This window comes from Phocoena sinus, chromosome 7 (genome assembly GCF_008692025.1).
Source record: "Phocoena sinus isolate mPhoSin1 chromosome 7, mPhoSin1.pri, whole genome shotgun sequence".
In the NCBI taxonomy this organism is placed as follows: Eukaryota; Metazoa; Chordata; class Mammalia; order Artiodactyla; family Phocoenidae; genus Phocoena; species Phocoena sinus.
Genome location: NC_045769.1, coordinates 19770035 through 19795279, shown reverse-complemented (window position 1 = coordinate 19795279; position 25245 = coordinate 19770035). Strand labels below are relative to the sequence as shown.

General features: G+C 55.1%; 1 protein-coding gene across 8 annotated transcripts in view; it reads right to left on the bottom strand.

Annotated features, from left to right (window-relative positions):
- The window catches only part of TNS1 (tensin 1), a 207079-nt gene that overhangs the window by 107305 nt on the left and 74529 nt on the right, over positions 1-25245 (bottom strand). For 7 of the 8 annotated variants that reach the window (XM_032638367.1, XM_032638364.1, XM_032638366.1 and 4 more), the window contains one exon: positions 8100-8141. In XM_032638367.1, coding sequence (XP_032494258.1) covers positions 8100-8141 — 42 coding nt within the window. Of the gene's footprint in view, positions 1-8099; positions 8142-21005; positions 21096-25245 lie in introns of all 8 variants that reach the window. The other variant, XM_032638370.1, reaches the window with a different exon arrangement.

Genomic DNA, 25245 nt, shown 5'->3' with positions numbered 1-25245 from the left:
GTGAGGGGCTGTGAACCACAGTGTGGATAAGGGAAGCTGCACATCCTTTCCTCAAGTTTTTGGGTTTTTTTCTTTCCAAAAAAAGACATGCATGCCCTCTCCATGCGTTTACCCACCCCCAGCAGTGTGGGCCTGAGGGGGGGGCCGGTCTGCAGAGGCCGAGGTGGATGGGATGACTGCCTGGAGGTTCACGCAGCAGGACATGTGGATGGCCTGCAGGGAGGGTGAGCTGGGAAAAAAATGTATCTGTGGGCTGCTGTTTTGGAGGAAGGAAAAGGCAGAGGGCCATAGCGGGTGGGGGGAGGTGCCCAAGCCCTTGACTGGGGGGAGGGGGGCGCAGAATGCGGACTCAGCCTCCAGAGGAACATTCCGTCCAGAAATTCCTCACACCCTCCCTCCTTCCACCCCTCCAGCTCTCTCCACTCTTGCCCCCTGGGAGGCCTGGAATCCGGGCAGTTTTTCAGGACAAAAAGACCCCATGACATCACATCTACTGCCACTGGACAGACAGACTGTGAGGTCAGGGCCAGCGCTGCCGGCCTGTCAAGAGGGGAAGGGAACTGGCAAAGGAGGGGGGTGGGGGGCGGGCTGGGATGTCCTCAGCCCCAGCACCCAGAGCACGATATTCTAGGCTCACTCATTCTCAAAATAGAACCCGAAGCAGATGAAGAGAGGGAAATGAAAACCAAAGGGAAGGGCAGGGAAGCACCATTAACAGGGCACTTAGAGGGGGCGTGGCTGGGAGGGCACATAGCAGACCCCACAGCCAGTCGGGGGACCAGCGCCTTGGTAACAACAAAAACACACAGCAGAGGCAGCAGGGAAGCACTCTGAATGAGGAAAAACTGAGTTTCCGGGGAGGTTGGCGAGCTCCACGTGGGCGCAGGTCAGCCCCTTGTCCCATGCTATTTCCCAGCATCCCCGGAAGGGAGAGCTTCAACACGGAGCGCAAGGGGCTGGAGAGAGGGCTCCGGCAGCCCAGGTCCCGTGAGTGTTTGGGGGAAGTCGCTCCAGGGGCCACATCCTCTCCCAGGCAGGCCAAGGCCACCAGAGTAAAAGAACAGGCTGGATGTGATTAAATGGAACATGACGCCTGATTCCCCTGCACCCCCGGGGGGGGGACTGGGCAAGCCCACTCCTGTCCTCAGGGCCCCCCACAATTCACCCTGAGGGACCCAGCACCCGACTCCAGGTTGCTGAGGCTGGGCAACTGCGGACTCCCTCCCCCGCCCCACCCTGTCCTGCTGGAATATTTCTCACACCCTCCTGCCACGCTCCCCTCCCCGAGGATGCTGTTCTCCTCCCTCTCAGCCGGGGCACTCAGAGTCTGTGCCTCCCCAGGCCCTTCCTCCACGCCCCTCTGACCGCCCTTGCACACATCCTCCACCCCATGCTGAGCACCTGCACCGGCCTCGTGTCTGGTCTGCCCAGTCCTCCTCCTGGCAGCCGCCTCTCCACCGAGCCACACCCACCGCTGGCAGCAGACTCCCACTCTCAAAGCCTGCTTTGGGCCACTTCCCCACTCAAGGACCCACAATGGCCCTTAGTGCTTGGCTCGTCAAGTTCAAGTTCCCCAACCTGGCTTCTGGATTCCTCCCTTATCTGGCCACCTCTTCCTCAGGTAGACAGCACTGCCTTCCCCCCTCCCCTACCTGCAGACCCTGCTCCCATCTCATCACTCCCCACCATCCCGCCTCCATTCCCACACTCAGGCCCTTCCCACAGGCACCCCAGCCAGGCCCACCAAGGTGAGACAAGATTGCCTGGCCCCTCATACCCCCAGTGAGGGCACTGGATTTGCTGTGGCCGCCATCAGGCTTGGTCATCTGCACCAAGGCCCTACCCCTTCTCTGTTCCAGCCCTGCCACCTTCTGGAAGGCCCTCTCTCCTTCCCTCCTCTCTTCCATTTGCTCAAATCTTAACCTGGACTTGGAACAGCAGGCAGACTTCCTCAACCAGTGCAGCAGAGACGGACTGCAGCCCACCCTGGGCCCCAAAGCCGCCTCCAGTCAGAACCCCCGAGGAGGGCACTAATTCATTTCCACCATAGAGTTCTCTCTCTCTCTCCCACACTGAGCAGGGTCCCTGGAGGGCAGGGCCCTTCACCCAACTGGGGCCTCTCCCAGTGGGGGTCAAAGGGGAGGTGGTAAGCACATTCATAGGTGCCTTGACCTCCGGGGACCATGTCCCTTCTCAGCCCAGCTTAAGGGCGGGACCTCAGTGGGCCCTGAGGGCTTCTACCTAAGCTTCCCCCAGGGAGGGAAACTCCCAACTGCACCCTAATAGGCGTCAGTGAGTATGTGTTCCAGTGACAGCAACTCCCTTAGACAGCCCCAATGGGCCTTTTTAGGTGTTAGAAAGCTCTTCTTTGCATCCAAGTCTCCCCCTCTTTATGAGACCCCTCCACCTACGAGGTTCTACTTCAGAGAGCAACAGAAAGGAAGCCTGCTTGTCCTTCAAGACGTTCTCTCTCCCATTCTGCACCGGCCCGTATTCTCCCTCTCCAGACTAAGCAGTCTAGGTGGTGCACAAACTGGATTTCCAACCTCCCTCATCGCTCTTGGAATCAAGACTCTCTCGGGCTCATTTCTCCTGGCATTGTTCCACTTTCCAGAATCTCCCAAAGATGGCCACCCATGGCCACCTCAGTGCCCTCGGATGAAATGCATCAGGGCTGGGAGTTCGAATGAACTAAAGCAACTTTTGGCCACTCTCCCTGATGGAGAGCCAGATGGCAGCGCCAGGCTGCGGGGCTCCACGTGCTTCTCTGCTCCCTTCTCTTCTTCCATGAGGCAGCGTGATGCCTCCTCGCCCCAGGGGCACCTTGAGAAAGTCATTTGAAAATCTCAGGGCCACCACCTCACAACCATTAGGATGGCTACTATAAAAAAAAGAAAAAGAAGAGGAGAGGAGAGAAGACAAGACAAGAGAAAAGAAGAGAGTTTTCGCAAAGATGTGGAGAAATTAGATCCTCTGTGCGCTACTGGTGGGAATATAAGATGGTACAGCCGCTGTGGGAAACAGTATGTTCCTCCAAAAAAATCAAAAACAGAATTACTATATAATCCAGCAGTTCAACTTTTGAGTATATACGCAAAGTAACTGAAAGCAGGGACTCGAAGAGATATTTACACACCCATGTTCACAGCAGCATCAGTCACAGTAACTAAAACACGGAAATAACCCAGGTGTCCATTGACAGATGAATGAATCCGTAAAATGTGGTATATACACACATTGGAATATTATTCAGCCTTAAAAAGGAAGGACATTCTGACACATGCTACAACGTGGGTGAACCTTGAGGACTTTATGCTAGGTGTAATAAGACAGTCACAAAAGGACAAATATTGTATGAATCCACTTACATGAGGTACTTGAGTAGTCAGATTCACAGAGACAGAAAGTAGAATGGTGGTTAGCAGGGACTGGGGAGTTATTATTTAATGGGTGCAGAGTTTTTTGTTTTACAAGATGAAAAGCCTTCTGGAGGTGGATGGTGGTGATTGTTGTACAATGAAATGGATGTATTTAATCCACTGACTGTGTACTCAAAAATGGTTAAGATGGTAATTTTTATGTTATGTGTATTTTACCATAATTTTTGAAATGAATTAGAGCAAAAAAAAAAAAAAAACAAACCCAGGGCCTCAGTTTCCTCTGCTGGGAAAGAGCAGGATTTGACTAGATGGCCTCCAGGCCTCTCACTCCTATGGCTCTGTGCCTACTGCATCTCCACCTGCCTTCCAGAAGCCCTGGCACTCAGCAGAAAGGAACTTGCAGCCCCAGCATGAGAACAGTCCTGGCACAAGGCAGGCGTTCAGGAGGTGTTTGTTGGTAGGATGGATGGCAGATAGATGGATGGATAGACCTGCCCCTAAATCCCAGGCCCGCTGGCAAATGGAGAAGCTAGCTCGTGGCTGGCACTGTTTAAAAGAAGAAATCCAGGAGAAGCCCACTTGGCAATATCGGTTATTTACATCAGCGGCAAGTACTGAGGGTATCGGGGAGAAAGCAGGCCCAGGAATCCAAAACCCCAGTCTTGATCCCAGCCCTTGCCACCGCTGCGTGGCTGTGAAGCAGTCACCTGGCCTTTCTGAGCCCCACTCTGCTCCTCTCCCCAGGAAGGGTTCACACCTGTCCAGACCTCCACACAAGTCACTGTGGGCTCGGGTTGGCCCGGTGTCAGGGGAAGGGTTCTGCAAACTGCAGCTGCTGTGCAAGCCAGTCACGTTTGTCATCATTATGGTTACGAGTGTGGACCGTGCTGAAATCCCAGTGCCCCCTTCAAATAGCTCTGTGGCCTTAGGCCTCATCTGTGCTCCTCCTCTGAGACATCGGGGTAATCACAGCACCTCCCTCACTGCATTAATGGGAAGGATAAATGAGCTTGTTTTTGTACAGCTTTCACAGCAAAGGTCTGCAAAGAAAGTTCCATACAAGGGTTAACTTTTCGCTATTGCTCTGATTACTATTATAGGTGAAACCAACCTGGCGTTCCCATCCCCCATCCACCTCCCCCAACGCAGACTCTCCACCCCACCTGCGACTCAATGGGTTTTGTTCCACAGGACATTTCAAGCATCTGCCACGGGCCTGGCCTGTGGACGAGAAGCAGTGCCCACACGGCTCTCCCCCCACCCCCAGGTCTCCTGGGTGCCAGGCCGTGCGCGCAGAAGGGCTCATATCTGGCCCACCTGGGTGGCCACTCCACTTGGCCATCACCCTTGGGAAATTCCGTTTGACTCTTATTTGTCAGAAGTTGAGAAAAGCTGCTTCAGCACTTTCCAAGGATCAGGAGTGTCCACGGCAAACACACCCTCACCCCTCTCCATCTCGCCCCCACCGGTGGACCCCACAGCAGGGAGGTGACCCTAGGAGCCTTCTACCCAAGGCCTTGGGCAACATCTGTTAAGTAAGACGAAAACATGGGTTGAAGATTAAGCCACTCTGCCCTGGCTGGCAGGGCACAGAGGCTGGCAGAAATCCTAGGCCCAGGGATGAGTGGTCCCAATCCCAGGGGGTTAGGACTGAAGTAAGATGGGTGAGAAGGCCAAAGGGAGAGCTGGGGGCATGGAGAAAACTTGACAAACACACAGACACACAGTGTGAAGCAAGAGGGAAGGGGCGGGGAGGCCAGAGACCAGCCCTACAGAGGCTGAAGGCAGGCAGCAAAGGGAAAAGGAAGGAAAAATAAAACCCGCCCTTTCCTCCCCCTTGTGAACCTGCTCAAAGCACTCGCCTGCCTGCCTGCCTGCCTGCATGCCGTGAGGAAACAGGTGCTGAGTGCTCTCTGGGGGAAGCCAAACTTTATCCCGGCTTCCCCTGGGCCACTTTCCCTCCCCGGGGACAGCAGCAGAGTTTCCAGCTGGAGGCTGGCCCCCCTAATAGGCCCCCACGGCCCACCAGTAAGGGATAGAGGACAGCTGTCCTATTTATTGAGCACCTAATCTGTGCCGCGCATCTGGCTGAATGCCTTTCTTCCAGCCACTCCATAAACATGCATTGAGCACCTACTATGTGCCACACAGTGGGGATACAGCAATGAACACAAAGGACAGAAGTCCCTTGTCATCATAGAGTTCACATGCTAAACATGGGGGGAGTCTTTTAAACAAGATAAGCAAGTAAGATGGTGACACATGCTGAGGGGCAAAGAAAGCAGGGAAGGGAGAGAGGGTTGCTGGGGGGAGGGAAATCTGACACTTGAGTAAAGACCTCAAGGAGGGAAAGAGTCTGGCAAGTATCTGCAGGAAAAGCTTTGCAAGTGCAAAGGCCCTGAGGCAGCATCTTCCTGGTATGTTCAAGGACCAGCAAGAAGGCCAGGTAGTTGCAGCAGAGTGAGTGAACGAGGCAGTTTCTGAAGATGAGGTCAGAGAGGAAATCTATCTATTGTGCAGGGTTGTGTAGACCCACGGAAGAACCTGGGCCTTTACTCCAAGTGGTGGGCAGCCACTGGAGGATTCTGAACACAGATTAATTCAATGAGTTCATTTGCTCCTTTCATTTTCCTCACAGCCTTATAAGGTAGGTACTATTACTAACTCCCAACCCGCAGGGGGGAAACTGAGGTCCAGAGAGGTTAAGCAATGTGTCCACAGCCACAGACTCAGGGCCTGGGGAGCCGGGATCCAGAGGGAGGTAGTGGAACTCCCTCGCTCTTTGACCACTGCTGGGAGGGGTCAGGTCCTGACTCAGGTGGGGAAACCTCTGGTGTCACAAGCACTCCACCTCCAGATGTCTGATTCAACCTCTGCGAAGATCAGAGGCCTCCTGCCCAGATGGGGCACGTCACAGAGATGGGAAGCTTCCACAGCCTGGCTCAGGCAGGAGTCCCTTCTGGTATCTGACTGCAATCCCTCCAGCCACAATGCCAACCTATTCCCTTCTGTTCCAACCCCTGACCCTTCCTCGCCTAAACAAAGTTCACAAGACTCCCAGGAGTCAGGCGTCTGGCTTATGCCTGGAGAGGCCTAAATCCCAGAGACCCCCAGACATACTAGACCAGCCAAGGACGTTCTGTTCTCAGCAGTGAAGTGGAAGTTGGGTTGAAATGATGAGACGTAGGCTCGCCACCCCACCCCTCCCCGCCCGCCCCCGACGGTGTCCCTCCACAGTCCCAGAGGCATTTCTCCCTGGCAGTTCCAAACCAGGCCTGCACTCTGGCCTCATCCCCACAGCACCCCACTCCCACCCCCTGCTGTTGTCAGATGACCTTCAACTGAGCTCTGCGCGAATAATACTCCACATCTGGAGCGGCACAGCCAGGCAGTGCCGAGGCCCAGAAGGGTTTGAGCCCAGTGAGATTAGGAAAGAGAAGCCGATGCAAGGAAGGCAAAGAGCTAAGCAGAGCCTGGGCTGGGAGGGCAGACAGCAGGGACACTGTTCTGGGTCCAAAGACAGCTAAGAGTCACAAGCACTTTTGCATACTTTTTTTTGCATACTTTATTTCATTCCATCGATGACCCTGAACGGTGGCGGGGGGCGGGGGGGGGGGGGGCGGGGATATGTGTCAGCACAGAGAAAGCCTTTGGAGCATCCAGTGCAACCCCTCTCTTTGACGGAGAGGGAAACTGAGGTTCAGAAAGAGGGCAGGGACTGGCCCATTGTCATACGGCAAACGGGTGTTGGAGGAGAAAAGGCCAGGAGACCTGAGCGAGATTCCAGTATCCAAGCTGGGTACCGCACAGGTGTGCAGATGCCTCCAACTGCCTGGGTCCTGTGGCACCCGTGCCGCCTCCCCCGGACTCCCACCCGCATCAGCGTCACCACAGGCACCTCCACACCAGCCAGTCGGATGGTGCCCACAGGGGCCCTCCGTGACGCACCCCACGCGCAAACGCCCACACAGGCACCTGCACGCAGGCAGGCGCCTCCCTCTCCAGGCTCCAGGGCCCCGCCTGCCTCCTGCGCTGGGCTGGGGAACAAGAGAGACCTCTGAAGGGAAGGAAGGCAGGGAGAGGGCAGGGAGGGACAAATTCCAAATCAGCCCAGCTGGGATCGGTCTGAAGCAGGCCTCTCTCCACAGCCCACAACACACAGAAGTCCTGCCCCATCCATGCTTTTCCGGAAACCTGATTGGGGGAGAGAGGGAAGAGCGGGGGACGCGGAGAGAAGGCAGAAAAGCAGAGTCAGCGAAGGAGACTGGAAGTGGGACAGGCCACCTGAACGTGAGCAACTGCCCAGGTGTCTGGACTCTTGTGGGTCACGCCATCCTTCCCCCTGCCTCCAGCCAAAGGGTACCTGACTAGGGACCAGGCGGGTGGAAGGAGATGCCATTCCCTGGTTCTGTAAGCCCCAGGACAACAGGCACCTGGCCAGGCCTAGAAACAGGCAAGATGTCCTTTTATGGGTTTTTCCAAGGACTTAAGTCTCAAGATTGAAATAGGAGGCCCCCCATCTCATGAAGTCATGAAAGGACCTCATGACTCACTTCCTCCCAGTTCAGCTTCGGCCTAGGGACGTGGCCCCTTCCTCATCATTACCTAATGGCCCAGCACCCATGGGGGCTACCAGCATACTTGGGTCTCAAGCAAGCTGCAGCGGGAGCTGAGGAAAGAGGGGAGAGGTGGGGCTGGCAGGAATGGACTGTCACTCACCACCAGTTCATGGCTGGATGGAGGAATGCAGGGAGCAGCCACCTGTGGGAGGAACAGAGAAAGGGCAAGGTTAGCATCTTCATCCCCATAGAAAACCAGGGCCTCCTGAGATCATTCCGCTCCCCGCCACCCCGTGCTGGACACCCCTTCCTTCAGTTCACAAACACCGACACTCTCCAGCGGGAGGACTATGGAGCAACACGGAAAGCTGCTTCGGCAATAACACTCAGGGGGTGGGGGAAGCGGCAGAAGGCAAAAGTGAAATGCAAGTCCCATTTTTTAAACTCCGTAAAAAAATATACGGAAAAACTGGAGGTCAAAGCACCAGGGTTAAGGTAATAAGAATAAATTTTTTTTTCTTTGCTCTATGTTCTAAATTTTCTACAATATGGTAAGATTTGTTTTAATTTTTTCAAAAACCGTGTTTAAGACCTCCAGAAAAGGAAGAGTCACCTCCTCCATTCTCCCAAATGCCAAGGTACCTCAGCCAAAGGTCACAGCTGCAGACAACTGGCAAAGTTTCCCAGACCGTGCAGGGAAACAGGCTGGGGAAGGGCCTGTTGACTCTTCCGAAGGCGGCCACAAGGCTAATAGATGTGGAAGGCCTTGAAGAGTGCAAGCACCCTCGGTGGGTGAGCTATGACTGTCACCATCCTCGGCTTCTTCTCTAATGGGCGAGGGGGTGGGCATGTGGCCGCAAGATGGAGGGAGAGGGCAGGGAGGGGGCTGGTCTGCTCCCTACCCTGAGATAACACTCCCTCCCCAGGGGCCGGGCAGCCAAACCACTACCCTGACAATTAGCAGGGGCCTTTATCAGAGACTCAATGTGTTCCTTTCTTCTAGCTGGGACACGTTTTTCTTGGAGCTCATACCTCAACCTTGGCTCCAATTCCTGACCCAAACACCAGGCAGGGGGCCCACAGAGGGGACGGCAGGGGAAGCTCTCCCCAACCCCGCCACCCCCCGCTCCGGGCATGAGGGTGTCTGGACATAAGCCGTGGATCGCCAAAGAGTGGGGGGCTGCCTCCTCATACAGTAGGCAACCCGGGCCCCCGCCCCAGCCGACAGCCCGGGCTACAGCTGGCTGTTCACAGAGGCCTCACCCTCAGCTGGGCCCTTCCTTCACCTGACCCTGTTCTAGCATCTGACCAGCCCCAGGGATTACCCCGGCTTGACATACCCGCCTAGAAGGGAACCATACCTGTGGGACAGTGTGCCCCGGGCTCTGGAAGGGGTGGAGAGGCTGGGAGTTAGCATCCCTGGGTTCTTGACCCGGCCACACCGCAGGCTCCCTGCCCACCTCATTCTCCAGCAAAGAAGCCTGAGCTGAACCTCAGTACCTATCACCCTGTCCTCAGCATTACTCTAGGACTTGGGAGAACCACATATGAAGCCAAAAAAAAAAAAAAAAAAAGGAAGGAACAATATCTAACATATATAATGCATACTGAATGGGCACAGGTATTATTATCAATGCCTTACCCATGTTAACTCATGTAATCCTTTCAACAACCCAATAAGGTAGGTACTATTATACCTCCGTTTGAGGTGCAGGGGGCACAGAGAAGTTAAACAACTTGTCCAAGGTCACACAGCTGATCAGTGGCCAAGGGTGGGGTAGAGGATGCCAGAAGAACAGGCCAGAAGGGCAGGAAAGTCCGGAGGTGGTTGCAGCCTTCAGGGCACCCTGCCCACCCGACAAGGTCTCAGCCACGGGGACACTGCTATCCCCTAGGCGCCTTGAGGGCAGGAGTCCCGCATCCAGCAGTGGCCTCCTGCCTGTCTCCTCCTGCCCCCAGCCCCAAATCCCACTCTGAGGCTCGTAGGTTTCAACCTCATGGGGCCAGGCTCCCAGCGTCTCCTGTCCCCACTCCTCCTATCACCCATGGGCCCTCAAGCCGGGGTGGGAGCGGGTCAATCCACAGAGCAGCACGCCCTGATCTGCTCCTTTCCTTGGAACTAGAGCTGGGATGAGGCTGGGAACCTAAATGTGGGATCAGCTGCAAGAGGAGGGCATGCTGCTGGCTACCGCCACGGCCTCCCAGCCACGGGCCAGCATGGGCCAGCCATGTCCTCCACCACCGTCTCCACCTGCAATCCACGAGAGTGGGTGTCTAGTCTCCATTCGGGACTGGGATTTGGGGAAGTGAGAGAGGGCGTTACGGACACATTTTTGAGGCAAGGGCAGGATGGACAGGTGTCCTCTGAGACAAGAGGGAGAGCTGCTACCCCAGCACCACCCCAAGGCAGTGGAAAAAATGGGACCTGAGCCCAGGTCCCTCCCCTGTCCCCGCCGAGGACTGAGATCTGAGGGGCAGCTGAGGACCCCCAGTCCGAGGGCCTGATGCCTGGGCGCCCCTCGTGGCCTGCTGCCCCCCAGTGGCCTCCTCCACCCACCACCCACAGCTGTGCATTCCAGGACAGCTGGCCAGCCAGCCCACTAACTTTGTTGTGTGTTTCAGTGTTTCTTGTCTCTTTTTTTTTTTTTTTTAAGCAGAGAAATGTTTCCTTAAAAGGCTCTCTCCTTCCCTCCGGCACCCTGGCCCCTGGCCACCCTCTCAGGAGCCTGGAATGTGCCAGGCAGAGCCAGGGCCCCCTGCCACTCTGGCCCGTGCCCTGTGGCCAGCAGTGACCGCTCCTACTGGCCCTGGGGACCCCAGCTAGGAAGCCTCCCTCTGCAGAGGGGGCAGACGCTGGGATGCCAACCATTTGCCTCCCCAGGGCTGGCAGTGTAGGATTTCAGGGCTCAGGCCCAGGAAGTCGGCCTCAGGTAAGCCTCCTCCCCGGGTCTCCCTCCACTACGCATCAGCACCCAGGTCAGCCTTTCCATTCTGAAAACTATAACAGCAATAAAAGTAGCAGCAACATCAAATACTTCCATCGCACTTGCTACAGGGCAGGCCCTGTGCTTTGTACTTGGCGTAAATTAACTCACTCCATTCTCACAACCACCCTGAGCATCTGTTTTATGGATGAGGAGACCAAGGCACAGAGGTTAATCAACTGTCCAGCAGAGAAGGCAGGATGCAGACCCAGCAGTCTGGCTCCAGACAGAGATATGCTCCTGCCCTCTCTGCTGTGTCAACTCTCCTGTAAACACGTATTTCCACAGAGCCATACACAACGAGAGTGGTAACAGGAAGCTTATGGGATGTGCCTATGTGTCTGTTACCGTCCTAAGCCCTTTCCCTGGACTCATTTGATCCTAATAGAAAGTGTATGGGTTGGGACTTCCCTGGTGGTCCAGTGGTTAAGACTCCACACTCCCAATGCAGGGGGCCCGGGTTCGATCCCTGGTCAGGGAAGTAGATCCCACATGCCGCAACTAAAAGATCCCGCATGCGGCAACGAAGGTCCCGCGTGCTGCAACTAAGACCCGGCACAGCCAAATAAATAAATATACATTTTTTAAATGTATGGGTTATACATTTGGGTTATTATCTCCATTTCACAGAGGAAGAAACGAAGGCACAGAAAGGGTAACAACTTGCCCAAGGCCACTGCAGCAGAACAGTACGGCTCCGCAATTAGAGAGCCGGGGATGCCGGGATGTGAGTGTTAGCAGGCCCGATCGAGGCCAATGCCTGGCATTCATCAGCCCCCCACCACTAATATTTTCTCAATTTCAAAGGTCCCCAGGCACAGTGCCAACAACAGGGCACAGCCTCGGAGACTCCCCCAGGACAGGAGGGTCTAAAGCACCAGTCAGCAGGCAGCCCAAGCAAAGAGCTCTCTGCACAGCCTGGCCCCTGCCCTTCTCCCCACCATCATTCTGTGCCCATCCCCCTCGTCCAGGACCCAAAGCCACACGCAAGGGGTAGGTTCCTCTCAGTCCTTGGGACACACCTGGCTCTGTTCTTCCCCAGGGGCTCTGTTTATACTGTTCCCTCTGCCTGGATGTTCTTAGCCCAGCTCCCTGCATAGCTGGGTCCTTCCTCTCCTTCTGGCTTTGGCTTAAATGCCACCACCCCAGAGAGAGGCCCTCTCTGAGTCCCTTAAGTTACACACACACACACACACACACACACACACACACACACACACACACACACACACACACAGAGATTACACAGAGATATTCTCTCTCCTGAACTCCTGTGTCTTCCTTCACAGACCTAATTACAATTTGTAATAATAGATGTGTTTATTTTCTTGTCTATAATCTGTTTCCCCCTCTAGAAATCAAATGCCATGAGGGCAGGGAGCATGTCTTGTTCATCACGCTGGTCCCAGCACACAGTAGGTACACACAAAAGATTTGTGGAAAGATGAAAGAAACTCAAGTTCTGAGGAAAGGAAGCACCTGTCACCACCAGTGGTAAAATCACTGCCATTTGTTAAGCACCTACTATGAGCAGGGGAGTTAATCCAACCATATGCCTATGTCTCTGAGACCCTCCAACACTGCAGAGTCAGTAATATTGCTCCCATTCTACAGATGAAGAAATGGAGGCTCGAAGAGGTCATAACACTTATCCAGGGTCAATCAGCTGGCAAGGGGAGAGCTGTAGGTGAAAACCCAACCCGCCTCCCACTGCCCCCATCACCTCACTACCTGACGAGTGGCAGGGCCTGGTCCCCAACTGGGTGACACTCCCATCCTCCAGTCTCAGGATTGGTTACATGAAATCCCAGCCCTCCAGAGAGGCTTCCCACACCCACATCCACCTGGCCCCCAGGACTGGAGGACAGCCTTGGTCTCAGCCTAAACTAGAACCACTTGAGCCTCTGAATGGAGCATTTCATATAATCCTGAGCAAAAAAGGGTTTTTCCCCCTATGTCTTGCTAGTCCCTTTTTTTTAATGCACATAAAAATAAAATGCACATAACATAAAATTTACCATTTTAACCATTTCTAAGTGTAACTCCGTGGCACTGAGTACTCTAACAATACTGTATAATCATCTCCACTATCCATTTCCAGAACATTTTAATTATCCCAAACAGAAACCCGACACCCATTAGACAATAATTCCCCTGTCTCCCCTAATAACCTCTAATCTACTTTCTGTCTCTATGAATATGCCTATTCTAGGTATCTCATACAAAAGGAATCATACAATATTTGCCTTTTCGTCTCTGGCTTTTTTCGCTACATGTTATGAGCTGAATTGTATACCCCAAAATTCCTGTGTTGACGTCCTAACCCCCAATACCTCAGAATACGACTGAATACAACACTTGGGTTGTTTCCAGAGAAGTTCTTGCTGACACCTGCTACACGTCCCTGTCCCAACAACTGCAGGCACCCACCTCAAATGACACCAGAAGATACATGGAAAGGAAGGAAACTGGGGTTTGCAGAGCACCCACTCTTTGCCTATAAAGAGGTAACTAAGTTAAAATGAGGCCATTAAGGTGGGCCCTAATCCAATATGACTGGTGTCCTTACAAAAAGAGATCAGGACCCACAGAGAGTCACTAGGGGTACACGCACAAAGGGAGGACCCTGTGAGGACACAAGGAGGAGGTGGCCGTCTACAAGCCAAGGAGAGAGACCTCAGAGGAAACCAAACCTGCCAGCACCTTGATCTTGGACCTCCAGCCTCCAGAATTGTGAGAAAATTAATTTCTGTTGTTTAAAGCACTGAGTGTGTGGTATTTTGTTATGGTAGACCCAGCAAAGTAACATGCTTAGCATAATGTTTTCAAGAATCATTCATGTTGCAGCATGTATCAGAGTTGCATTGCATTTTGAGGCTGAATACTATTCCATCGCATGAATATACCACATTGTGTTTATCCATCCATCTGTTGATGGACACTTGGGCTGTTTCCAGAGAAGTTCTTGCTGACACCTGCTACACGTCCCTGTCCCAACAACTCCAGGCACCCACCTCGAATGACACCAGAAGATACGTGGAAAGGAAGGAAACTGGGGTTTGCAGAGGACCCACCCTTGGCCACTGAGCTGGCTGCTTTATATACGTTATTTTATTTAATCTTGTTGACAAGTTTTTGGGGTAAATAGGCTCAGAGAATTTAAGCAACTTGCCCAAAGCCGAACAGCTAGAAGTAGTAGTATTGGCAGAAGTATAAATGGTAGTTGCCAGTTTTCTGCACACTCGCTGTGTACCTGGCACGGTTCTAAGCCCTTGTGTGCGTTACCCCTTCACCCTTCATGACCCCCCTGAGGTAGGTTATTAGCATCCTCATCTTACAGGATCTCAGGCAGCCCTTCAACAATCCTGTGAGATCCAAGATGGCACATCTATCAAGTGACGGTGCCAGGACTGATACCTGAATCAGCCTGACTCCAATACCTGCTCTTCCCAGCACGCCACACTGTCCCCACGGCCGGATGAGGCCCCCACTTGTGAGAGCACAGAGAGAGCTCGGGGCGCCCAGGCAGGCTCCACGGAGGAGGCGTACCCGAGCCAGTCCTCGAGGACGCATTGCTTCTGTTTGTCTACTGTGTGTCTCACCGACTCCCCCGCAAGCCCCATGAGGGCAGGAAGCACATGGGTCATTTGCATCGAGAAGCTCTGGGGCTCTGCTCAGAGCCTGGAGCTCACTAGGTCCATGGATAAGGTTTTGAAGGTGGAGATGGGAAAAGGGCTTTTCAGGTGGAAATAACCACACAAACAAGGCATGGAGGTGGGAAGGCTTCCCATGTCAAAAGAATCCCCTTTGGCTGGGACACAGAGTGGGGGAAGGGAAGAGACAGCACCGAGGGGCACGTGTTAGGAGATGAGGGAGGCAGACTGGCCAAAAAGTCTCTTTCCAGGCTGGACGATGGGCAACTCTGAATGCCCAGCAGAGGAGTTAAGACTTTTAGCTGCCAGCACTGGGGAGCCACTGAAGGTGCCTGAGTAGGAGAGGGACCAGGGGGAGGTGAAGGGTAGGGAGCTTAAGGCAAGCAGGAAATGTGCAGTAACACTAATAGTAATGGGGGAAGAAGCAAGCGGGGAAGAGCCCCAAAGCCTAGAGACAAGGGGCCATCAGGCACCCTGAAACCTACAGGTCCTCATCCCCACCTCATTTGAACCGACGCTCCCTCCAACCTCTACTTCTCTCCCCCACACAAAACATGGGAGGGCACCAGTCCCCTTCCTGCCCTTCACAGAGCCAGGGATCCTGCCCTCAGCTCTGTCTGCCGCTCGCCCTCTGGGACCCACTTGAGGAACCCGTAACCAGGACGCAGCCATCCTCTGAGCCCTGGCCACTCAGGAGACACCAGAGGGGTCAAGAATGATGGAGACAATGATCCCAGGGGGATCCAGCCCGCATGCCCCATGACTGAGGACACAGCCAGATGACTCCCCATCTGTGGACAGCCCAGCACCTCAGAGGTCACATTATGAGTCCAGTGGGCTCCATCAAGAAACACCCAGTCGGCCCCTGCCAGCGAGGCAACGGCAGGCTGGGAGGCCCAGCCTAGTGGACCAGGGCGTGGCTTGGAAGCCAGGGTGAGCAGTGCACCCCTCCAGGACCCGAGGGTGCTCACGGTCAGGCAGCTACGAAATGCCCTGGCCATGGGGGTGGGGGGCGGGGACTGGGCCAGTACAAGGCCCCGGGGTGAAAGGGGCAGAGCCCCAGCATGGCTTGAAGACACTGGCCTCCCAGACTGAGCCTCAAGCCCTGGGCAGGGGAGTCCCGGGGAGGAAGGGGCCACTGCCCTGGCTCTATCTCCTCCCCAGGCCTGCGCCCTCCCCTCCAGGCCACCCATCCTCACCAGAGCTTGGTGCCGACCTGCTCGGCTGTTTCCTTCCCTTATATAGAGTTCTGCTCGGGACCGGGAAAGGAACTGCGTCAAGTTCCTGGAGGCAAGAAGGGGCCTGTTCCCAGGGACACCTTGAGCTGAGGGGCGGGGAGCCATGCCCCAGCCCAGAGTCCCCTCCGGGGCCAGGGAGCCGGCCAGGGGCGAGGAGGGGGCCTGGCCCTTTCCCCAAAGCCAGCAGTCTCTGACTCAGAACCCAAGCAGACAAGACACAGGGACGACCCAGACAGCCGACGCTGGTCACTGCCCCCAGAGCCCCAGTCCCACCCCCTCCCCCAAATCCTCCTCCACCAGGCTCCTCTTGGACCCACTGGCCCAGTCAACCCGCCCCCGCAGCTCCAGCAGCTCTCCGGTAGCCCAGCCCTCCGTCTCATCTCGGGAGCCTTTCCTCAGGCCCCACTCACTGGCCGCCCCAGCTTCTGCCAGCCTCCAGGCCCTGTAACACACTCAAGATGAGGCTCTCCAGAGAGAGAAGTTTCTAGCCACACCCACACACAGAGGCCCGGACCTGCACAGCCCAACGCCATCCAAGGGGAAGGCCGGGTGTGCCCGACCCTCTTGAGCTCACTGGACTGTGATATTTCAGAGCAGATATTTCCCAAGAAGGTCCTGACAGCAGCAAAGCAGGTGGGGCAGGCCTAGCAGCAGGCCCTGCCCTCTGCAGCCGGTCCCCTTCAGAGATGACCCGAAGGATGGCATAAGATAGCGCCCAGATCGCCGGATGCCTAGCTGGTGGCAGAACAGCTTTTCTGAAGATCTGCCCGCCCTGGAACCCAAGCTGGGGCCCCAAGGGCCCAGCTCAGGGGCCACACTGGCCCACACCCAAAGTCAGTGACCCTGGGAGGGCTGAGGTTCCACGCCAGGCCAGACTTCCCACGAGCAGAAAATCAGAGGTGAGTCCAGCAAACGGGTACCAAGTGCCTCCTATGCGCCAGGCCCTGGGAGCACAAGAGGGGAGCCAGGGGTCGGCAGTGACAAGCGTGGGGCATGCGGGGCCACAGGCACAGCTGGGCCCAGGGCTTGACGCTGGCCAGCATCCTGCACTCACAGCCCTGCCCCCACTCTGCCTCCTCCTGGGCTCCCTCGTGGCTACTGACAACCACCCAACTTCCGGGCCACCAAAGGTTGTTCAGCCCGAACCTGAGGGTTGGCTGCACTCCTCCTACACTGCCCCCCAACCAAGCCTGGTCAACTCCTCCACCCAAATATCTCTCCAAGCCACCCCCTCACCCCTAGTCTCTTTAATCATGGAGATTCTTACAACGGCCTCCTGACACAGGCCTCCCTGCCCTCAGTCCAGTCCTCTAAGCCACTCTCGCTCGGCAGCCAGAGAACTATTTCTACAAGGCATAGCCGTTAATGCCACTCTTCTGCCTGAAGTCCTTCCATGGCTCCCGGCTCCATGGGATGAAGTCCAGATGCCCTAATATGGTCCTCACGGCCCTTCGAGACCTGGCTGTGTCTCTCTCTCCAGTCCCATTCCTCACCTCTCTGCCTCGAAGCCCATGCTCCAGCCAGAGAACGCCACTGTCAAGTCTGTTTGGGTTTTTTCCATATGGTACACTGTGAGGTAGGGGTTACCAGCCCATTTTACAGATGGGGAAACGAGGCTCTGAGAGGTAATGTGCTTAGCCTGAGGTCATACAACCAGTAGGTAATGGAACCAGAGTTCCGACCTGGTGGCACCCCAAGCCTCATCTCTTCCCAGGACCATAGCACCTTGCCCAGTCGGGGGTCAAAGGTAGAGATTCATGGGGGGCATAGCCTCTGAGGTGGGTGGGCCGGGGAGATGTCTGGGCCAGGGGTGGGGGTGGGGGATGGCAGAAGAAGAGACCAAAGTGAAAAGAGGCTCTGAGCTGGGGTCAGGAGCAGAGGAGTGAGGTTACCGAGAGCAGTACAAGGGGATATAAGAAGACTGAGGAGAAATCAGCCACCACTGAGGGACCCAGCCTGGAGGACTCAGGGGAAGCAGGGCCTCTGTTATATAAGTGGAGGCACTGAACAGGGAGTTGGAGATGCAGACTTCAAGGTTACCCTCTAAGATCTAAAGAGCAGGGAAAACCCCAGCCCTTCCTCCCTGCCTGGAGAAGGGCCATTTGTTCTAAAGCAGGTGGGTTGGATGACACGGCCTCCAGCAGAGAAAACATCGCTTCTAGGAAGCTCCTAGAAGAATCTGGTGAAGGAAAGGGCTGCGGTCTGTGGTCAAGGTTCTAGTGGAACTGGGGACAGAGGGGAGGTGATGGGCACAGAAGCAAGACCAAGCATTCCTTCAACAACAGTGACTGAGGGCCCTTCGGTGCCACTTTCCCAGCTATGGAGACAGAGAGGAGTAAGAGTGGCCTGGTCCAGGAGGGGAACCTGTGGCCCAGTGGAGGAGACAGGCATGTAAACAGAGAATTATAAAGAGCTCAGTAACTGCTATAACGGAGGTATGAAGAGGGCTATTACTTCACTGGGATTCAAGTCCATCTGTTTTTCCAGAAATTACACCCAGAGGGAGACTGCCCCATCCTCTCACTCCCCATGAGGGTTTCTGACCTTAGATGAAAACTTTAAGCCTTTGACCCTAAGCTGTGCTAAAACAGTAAGGCAGGAAGGATGCATGGGAAACAAATTTAAGAGCAAGGGGGAAACCCAAGAAGCCAGAGGGTTCCGGATCTGCCAAGGAGCACACCAGGGGCCCTGGTGGAGGAGGCTGGGGCAGGGGGGGTGGAGGAGAAGACGGGCTGAGCGAGGCCCCAGACTGAGAATTCCAGGGCTAGGGGCCACCCTCAAACCCACACAGACATCAGAGGTTCCTCTTGCTTTCTTAAACTCGGCCACAGTCAGCTCTCAGGGCAGGGCAATGGCCTGCAGCTCTCTCTCCCTTCCACATCTGCAAGAGGCCTTGCAAACCACAGGTGTTCACGGCTCCGTTTCCTAATCTCAAAGATACCATTGATTGTCTGGGGCACCATCAACTGGACAAGAGCTTTTGAGGAGGAAATGCTACCCGAGATGTATTGTACACTTCAACCGTAAGATGCGTTCCAAGTTCAGAAATATTAAATGGGGGGAGGCGGGAAGAAGACACCTTGGATTTGAAGAAATTCCCTAAAGTTTTTTTGGTTCTTCAGCCTCCCTATGCTGCCTGCATCACCGCCCTATGCCGATGCTATCAGGAAAGCCTTCCTGATGCCTACCTACCTCCTTTTTTAAAGATTTAAGGCTTGCCAAAAGAAAAGCAAACAGGAGAAAACTTCTGTATTCTCAAAGTCCATATGTGCTCTTGAGTTCCCTAGACCCCTAAAGGTCATTTTGTCTCATCACCTGACTCCAAACCGCTCTGAACCTTTAACCCAAACGTGGTAACTGGGAGCGGGTTCAATTCTGATAGATCAAAACACCTTCTGCTTGTGGACCCTCATTTCCAAATTCCTGAACACACTGAGGGATCATGAGTTTCCAACCAAAAGACAAGAGATAGGATTAGAAAAGCCCTGGACTAGGTTAGGCCTGGGCTCAAATACCCATTTGCCATAGACCGGCTATTGAGACCTTATTGAACCTCCCCGAGTCTCAGTTTCCTCATCTGTAAACTGGGGATAATGAGACCTACTTTGCAGAGTGGTTGGGAGGACAAAATAAAGTTGACTGAGATGACATGCATAAAAATGTCTGGAACATAGCACATGCTTGGGAAACGTTAGCTCCCTTCTCTTTGAGCCGGATGCAGTTCTTGCACCTCTCCATGCCTCAGCGCCTTCATTTACAGGGTCGCAAACTGTACGGGGCATACTATGTGCATTTGATGTGTCTCAACTCATGTAATCCTCACTTGAACGCTGTGAGGTAGGTTCTGTTCATATGCCCACTTTACAGAGGAAAAAACTGAGGAACAATAACAGAATGAGAGGAAGGTCCTGTCTGCCTTAAGTCAGAGCTCGGAGCAGTATAATACAATGCAAAAGATTCCCATCAAAGCAATTCACCTTTTTTTCTTTGGAGCTTTTGACTCTTACGTGGCCTAAGCTTCAATTATCTGAAAATTCACTCATGTAGAAAACTCCTGGGCCACAGATGGCAACGACAGGAGGAGTTATTGTGACTGTTCGGCACAATTAGCACCTGTCAAGGGCTGGTGTTCTGGAACCCCATCTGTTCTGATGGACTGCACCAGGAGCCCCAGGAACAGGAGGTCCCCAGGGTAGGGCAGGGCAAGCCCAGCTCCACGGAGCTCCTTTAAATCCATCTATGGCTGAGTTGCAGGAAGCCCCCTCTCGATCCCAATTAGCCAGCCGCAGAGACTTGAAGCCAGGCCAGCACTGAAGGCCAGCGGAGGCCTGGCTGTCACCGGCATTGTTCAGCTCCATCTGACGCATATCCACCCCTCTGCAACGTTTCCTTGTTCCCCGGGAGGCCCTCCAAGATGCACACATCCGAAACCAGGTCTGGAGGGAAGAGGGGGTGGAGGGAGAGGCAACGGAAGACCTGGCTTTATCTGGCTGGGAAAACAGGCAGATTTTAACTGGACAGGAGGGAGAGCTCACATCAGATAGAGGCCCAGTGACCCAGAGACATGGCACACACACAGCTCAGATGCCCCGAGGCACACGCAGAGCGTGTGCGCGCACACACCCACCACAGGACCACTGCCAGGTGCAGATGCAAAGTCACTCCCTGGCGCTCCCTCCCCGCCCCGCCCCGCCCCGCCCCAAGCAGAGCCGCACAGATGGGAACACAGCAGCATGGCCAGCACACCTACTAGCAGGGGCAGTCTGCATGGCCCTGAGCTCAGCTGATTTCAGAAAGCCAGAGGGGGAAATGACCCATGTGGGCAGACAGTGGATAGGGGAGAGTATGAACCAGCAGAGGTGGGGGATGTGAGGTGCCCACAGGAGCCTGACCACCCACTGCAGCCGGACAAGTGACAAATTCCCCTTGGACTCGCCCGGGCCACCTGAGCCTTGCCCATCCTTCTGCTAGAGCAGGTGAGGGGGTAAGGCACACAGACGGAAGCTGGGTAGGAGGTGGCAGAAACAGGACGGCATGTGCACAAACGATGGGGCAGATCTAACTGGAGGATAAGCATCCTGAAAATTATGGGAAGAAGGCGTGGAAGCAGGAATTTTAGAGGTGGAGGTGGTGAGGAGAAGCAAAACAGAGTCTAGGGTTTGTGGGACAACCATTTTATTTGAATACCTACCGTGTACTGTGTACTTCAGACATAGTACCGCATTTAACCCGTTCAACAATATGCACGACAGGCAATACTCCCTTTTTCCAGATGAGGCCACTGAAACTCAACAAGAAAAGTAAGTTGCCCAAGACCACCCGGTTATGAGCAGTTGAGCTGGGACTCAAACCCAGGACAGCCAGAATACAAAATCTATACTCGTTCAGGCAATCCAAGTCACTAGGGCGCTTAGAGGACAAAACAGGGCAGCTATGGGGCCGAGGGGGTGTGGAGGTATAGATGGGGGGAGGGGCTGGGGCTGGACTCCCAACTCCTAAGGAGGGCAGTGGCAGCAAAGCTCAGGCTGCCGCCGTGACTCAGTGGCTTGGCCTCCAGGGAGCATTTCCGGAGCCCCAGACAGCTCTGTACAGTCTAAGAGCCACCTACCCGGCAGAGACACTGAGCCATTACTCACAACTGTTACTCACTCCTCTCTGCACGTCCACTGCTGAGCACATCACTTACTCCCACTCCGTCCCCTAAGCGTGGCCAAGGGGGAGCTGGCAGATCTGCCCAGTTCCCTCTCTCACTTCACCAGCTCAAATCCTGCCAGCACATCCCCACCTGAGTCACTGGGACAGAGACCCAGAAACTCTGGCCCATTCAACTCTGACAGCTGTTGCCCTCCGCTCTGTTCTAAGAAATGGAGCTGGAGGAGAGGTCACTGAGCAAAGAATCTTCCAGTCCCAGGGCTGGAAAGGACCTCCTCAGCATCTCAGCAGGCTTCCCAGTAGATGCGTAAAGACGCTCCAGGGCCCCCACGTCCATGGTGGACAACTCTTCCAAGAGCCCCAAGAGCAAGAGCCTCCCTGTTCAGAAAGATCCATGGACTTGCAGAATTTCATCACTGATTAGAATGCAAAAACTCTCCTAACTCCACCTTCTCATCTCACAAACGAGGAAACTGAAGCCCAGAGAGGGGAAGTGCTTTTCCCAAGGTCGCTCAGTGCCAAAGGGGGACTAGAAACAGGCCACCTAAGCCCTGCTGCCACCAGTCCCTCCAGCTAATCCCCTCCCCCTGCCCCAAGTCAGGGAAGAGCACTGAAGTCTACCCTCACTCTCCCGTGTTGCAAAGCAGCTGCTCATGCCACAACACTGGCGGTGGCAGAGCTGAAGGCGAGCTGAAGAGGGAAGAAAGGAGTTGCAGCCAGATGATGGTTCGTAGAGAGTAATCACTTTCTAACAGTGAAGGGGCATCAGAAACAGTCTGCCCAGGAAGCAGGGAGATGGACCACAGGCCTTCTGAAGGCCCTGGAGCTAAAAGGCCAGGCCCTCTGGCAAGAGATGATGGAAGGAATTCCTGGGGTCCCAGCTGGGGACTAGGGAGAGTCCTGGCCTCCTCTCTGCTCACCTCTCCTCCCCCACCCCTCGCCCTGGCTCGCCCCTGTCTCCCAGGGCTCCAGCCTGGAATCCAGGCCTGGCTGCTGCCTCCGCTCCCACGCTCAGCTCGGCTCAGCTGGCCACAGCAGAGGCAGCACCATGTGTGGTGTCCGAGGAGGTAGCTCATAAGGCACCGAGGACTCTTCAAAGCCTCCCTCTATCGCTAGCGCTCTCCCACCCCGCTCTGGGCAGCTGCTCTCATCCCTGCCAAGAAGTCCCTGCCCAGCTCTCTCCCTCTGCATCCACAACGGTAATAACAATAGCAGTAATAATAACCAAAGGTCATGCGGTATGTCCAGAAGACACGGTTCTTTCTGGTTCCCACATTTTACAGCTGAATAAACTCGAGCACCGGCAGGTTAGGTAAGTTGCCAGCAGTCACACAGCCTGCGAGAGGTGGGGTCAGGATTCAAACCCAGGCAGCGTGGCTGCAGAGTCTGTGATCGTGACCCCCCGTGCCACACTGCCCTTGTGATAGGACCTCACTCCGGGAAGTTAAAGCTCCTGAAATCTCCGCTCCCTCATCCATGCAGTTGCTGAGCACCTGGCCTCTGCAACGCTCAACATTCCTCTTGGCTACGGATGGGCAGCCCCCGTCCAGACACTAACCAGGCCACTTACAGTCAGGCTGGGCACCCCCTGCCTCCGCACAGACCAGGGGACACCCTTGTTCATGCATTCATTCGACAAATAGTAAGCACCTAATGGGTGCCGGGCAGGTGCTGAAGGACAGCCCCCCAAAGGAGTCCCTTGATTCCTTAGAAATGGGAGCTGCCCGCAGTCTACCCTCATTTCCGCCTGCTGCGGTCGTCCATCCCTTCATGTGTGAAGCCTTGTCAAGGAGGGCTCTCTTCTGTCCTGAAAGATCTTCCAGGAAGGAGATCTCAGTGCATCTCCAGGCTCCTGATCCAGGAGAGGAGGACAGCACGTGGTAAGGAAGCCCAGAGGCGCGAAGTGACTCAGGAGAGGGTTTCCCAGCCCGGGGACTCCAGGAGATTGGACTTGTGGCCTGTCCCCGGTCTCCCTGGCTCAGTACAGCCTTCACAGCTACCCAAATCACCTTCCTAAATAAAACCCTCTTTGTGTTTCTCCTACGTGAAGGCCCTCTGCTGCTTCCCTCTCCCAGAAAATCCCCCACAGCCGGACCCCAAGCAACACCTCCAGGCTCCCACAAAGCCAGCCTTTCCCACACAAACCACTTTCTGTGGGCTTGGCCTGTGGCAGACACTGAGCTTCACAAGTAGGCACTTCACAAGTACAATCTCATTTCATCCCACCATAACTCTAGAAGATTGCATATTAACCCCATTTTACAGATGCAGACACTGAGGCTCAGCCCAAGGTCACACAGCTAGTAAGCAGCAGAGGTGGGAGGGACACCTAAGCCTGTCCAACTCTGACACAGGCCTGGAGTCATTATTTTATCCATCGTTACATGCGTGCCACTGCGCCTTCGTGCGTGCCTTCCCCTGTGCCTGAAGAAGACTTTGTCCCTTCTCCTTCCTGCCGAACTCCTTCTCAACCTTCAAAACCCATCTCAAATGGCACCTCTTCTCCAAAGTCTTCTCCATTCCACCAGCTCATGTGCACTCCTTCTTGCTTGATGCCCCCACTGCATGTTGCAGAAACCCTCTGTCTACTCCCCTTTGTTCCTACTAGACCATGTCTCCTTGGCCTTCCCAGCCCCACACATACCCCTGGCACCTTGCGTGGTAGAGGGTAGATGCCCAAAAAGGCTTTTAAGTGTGCCCAGCTGCACTCAGCCACTGCCACACAGCCCTGACAGTGGGTGTCCGGGCACTGCCCCAGCCCAAGGAGCTGACCCCCAATCCCAAGCAGGCATCCAGTGCCCCCTAGTCACAGCCAACACCCCAGCCCATGTCACCCTGGGTGGGGGCAACTCCCCGTGCTTCCCCCTTCCTGGCCTGGTGGCCCCTCTCTGCTCTACCAGCCTGGCGTTTCTGGGAGTCTCAGCTGGTGATTAGGGCCCTAATCAGCAGGACTTCCTGCCAGCGATTGCCAGAGGTGGGGGGGCGGGGTGGGGAGGGAAGCAAGGTCAATGCAAGGTGAAGTTCACAGCCTGGGACCGGGGGAGGCTCCGGCAGGGAAATGGACTCGCAGATTCTTCCAGCCCAGCGTCTCTCCAGCCCTCCATCCTACAGGTGAGGACATCAGGCCCAGCAAGGGAAGGGATTGGTCCAGAGTCCAGGGACAGAGCCCGAGCCCTGCTCTCCCACTGCCCTAGGCCACAGGGACCCCAGGGCAGAAACCCTCCCTTATGCGTCCCCTGAAGCCCTCTGTCTGCCCCTGGGCAACGCCCCGCTAGCAACAAGCCCCATGCTGAACCCACAGGCTGCTCCGCATAAAGGGTTGTCGGAGACCAGTTGACTACTCAGGTCTGGTCAAGGTCAAGGGTCAAAGGAAAGCCCCTCCTCTAGATGGGCAATGGCCTAGCAATGGGGCAGAGGTGAGCAGGGGCTGAGGAAGGCAGGCGAGATAGGGTCGGGCTGAGCTCAGGAACCCTTTGCAGCTGTCATCACCATCAGCCCAAGTCCATTCTTTCTCCAAAAAAAAAAGCTTAATGCCTTTTACAGTGGCAATTGGGCGGACCAGGGGTCCGAAAATGGAGCTCACACCCCCAACCCGGAGCAACCTCAGCCTTCCTGGGTGGGAACCAGGGCTAGGTGGAGGGTGTAGCTTGGTAGGCCTTGAGGGCTGACCCCTACTAACGAGGAACATCAGGGGCACCAGAAAGCAGAGGACCCCAGAGAGGCCTCAGATGGTGAGGGAGTGTAGCCAGGAGCCTGCCCGTGCCACCACGGGGTCAAAG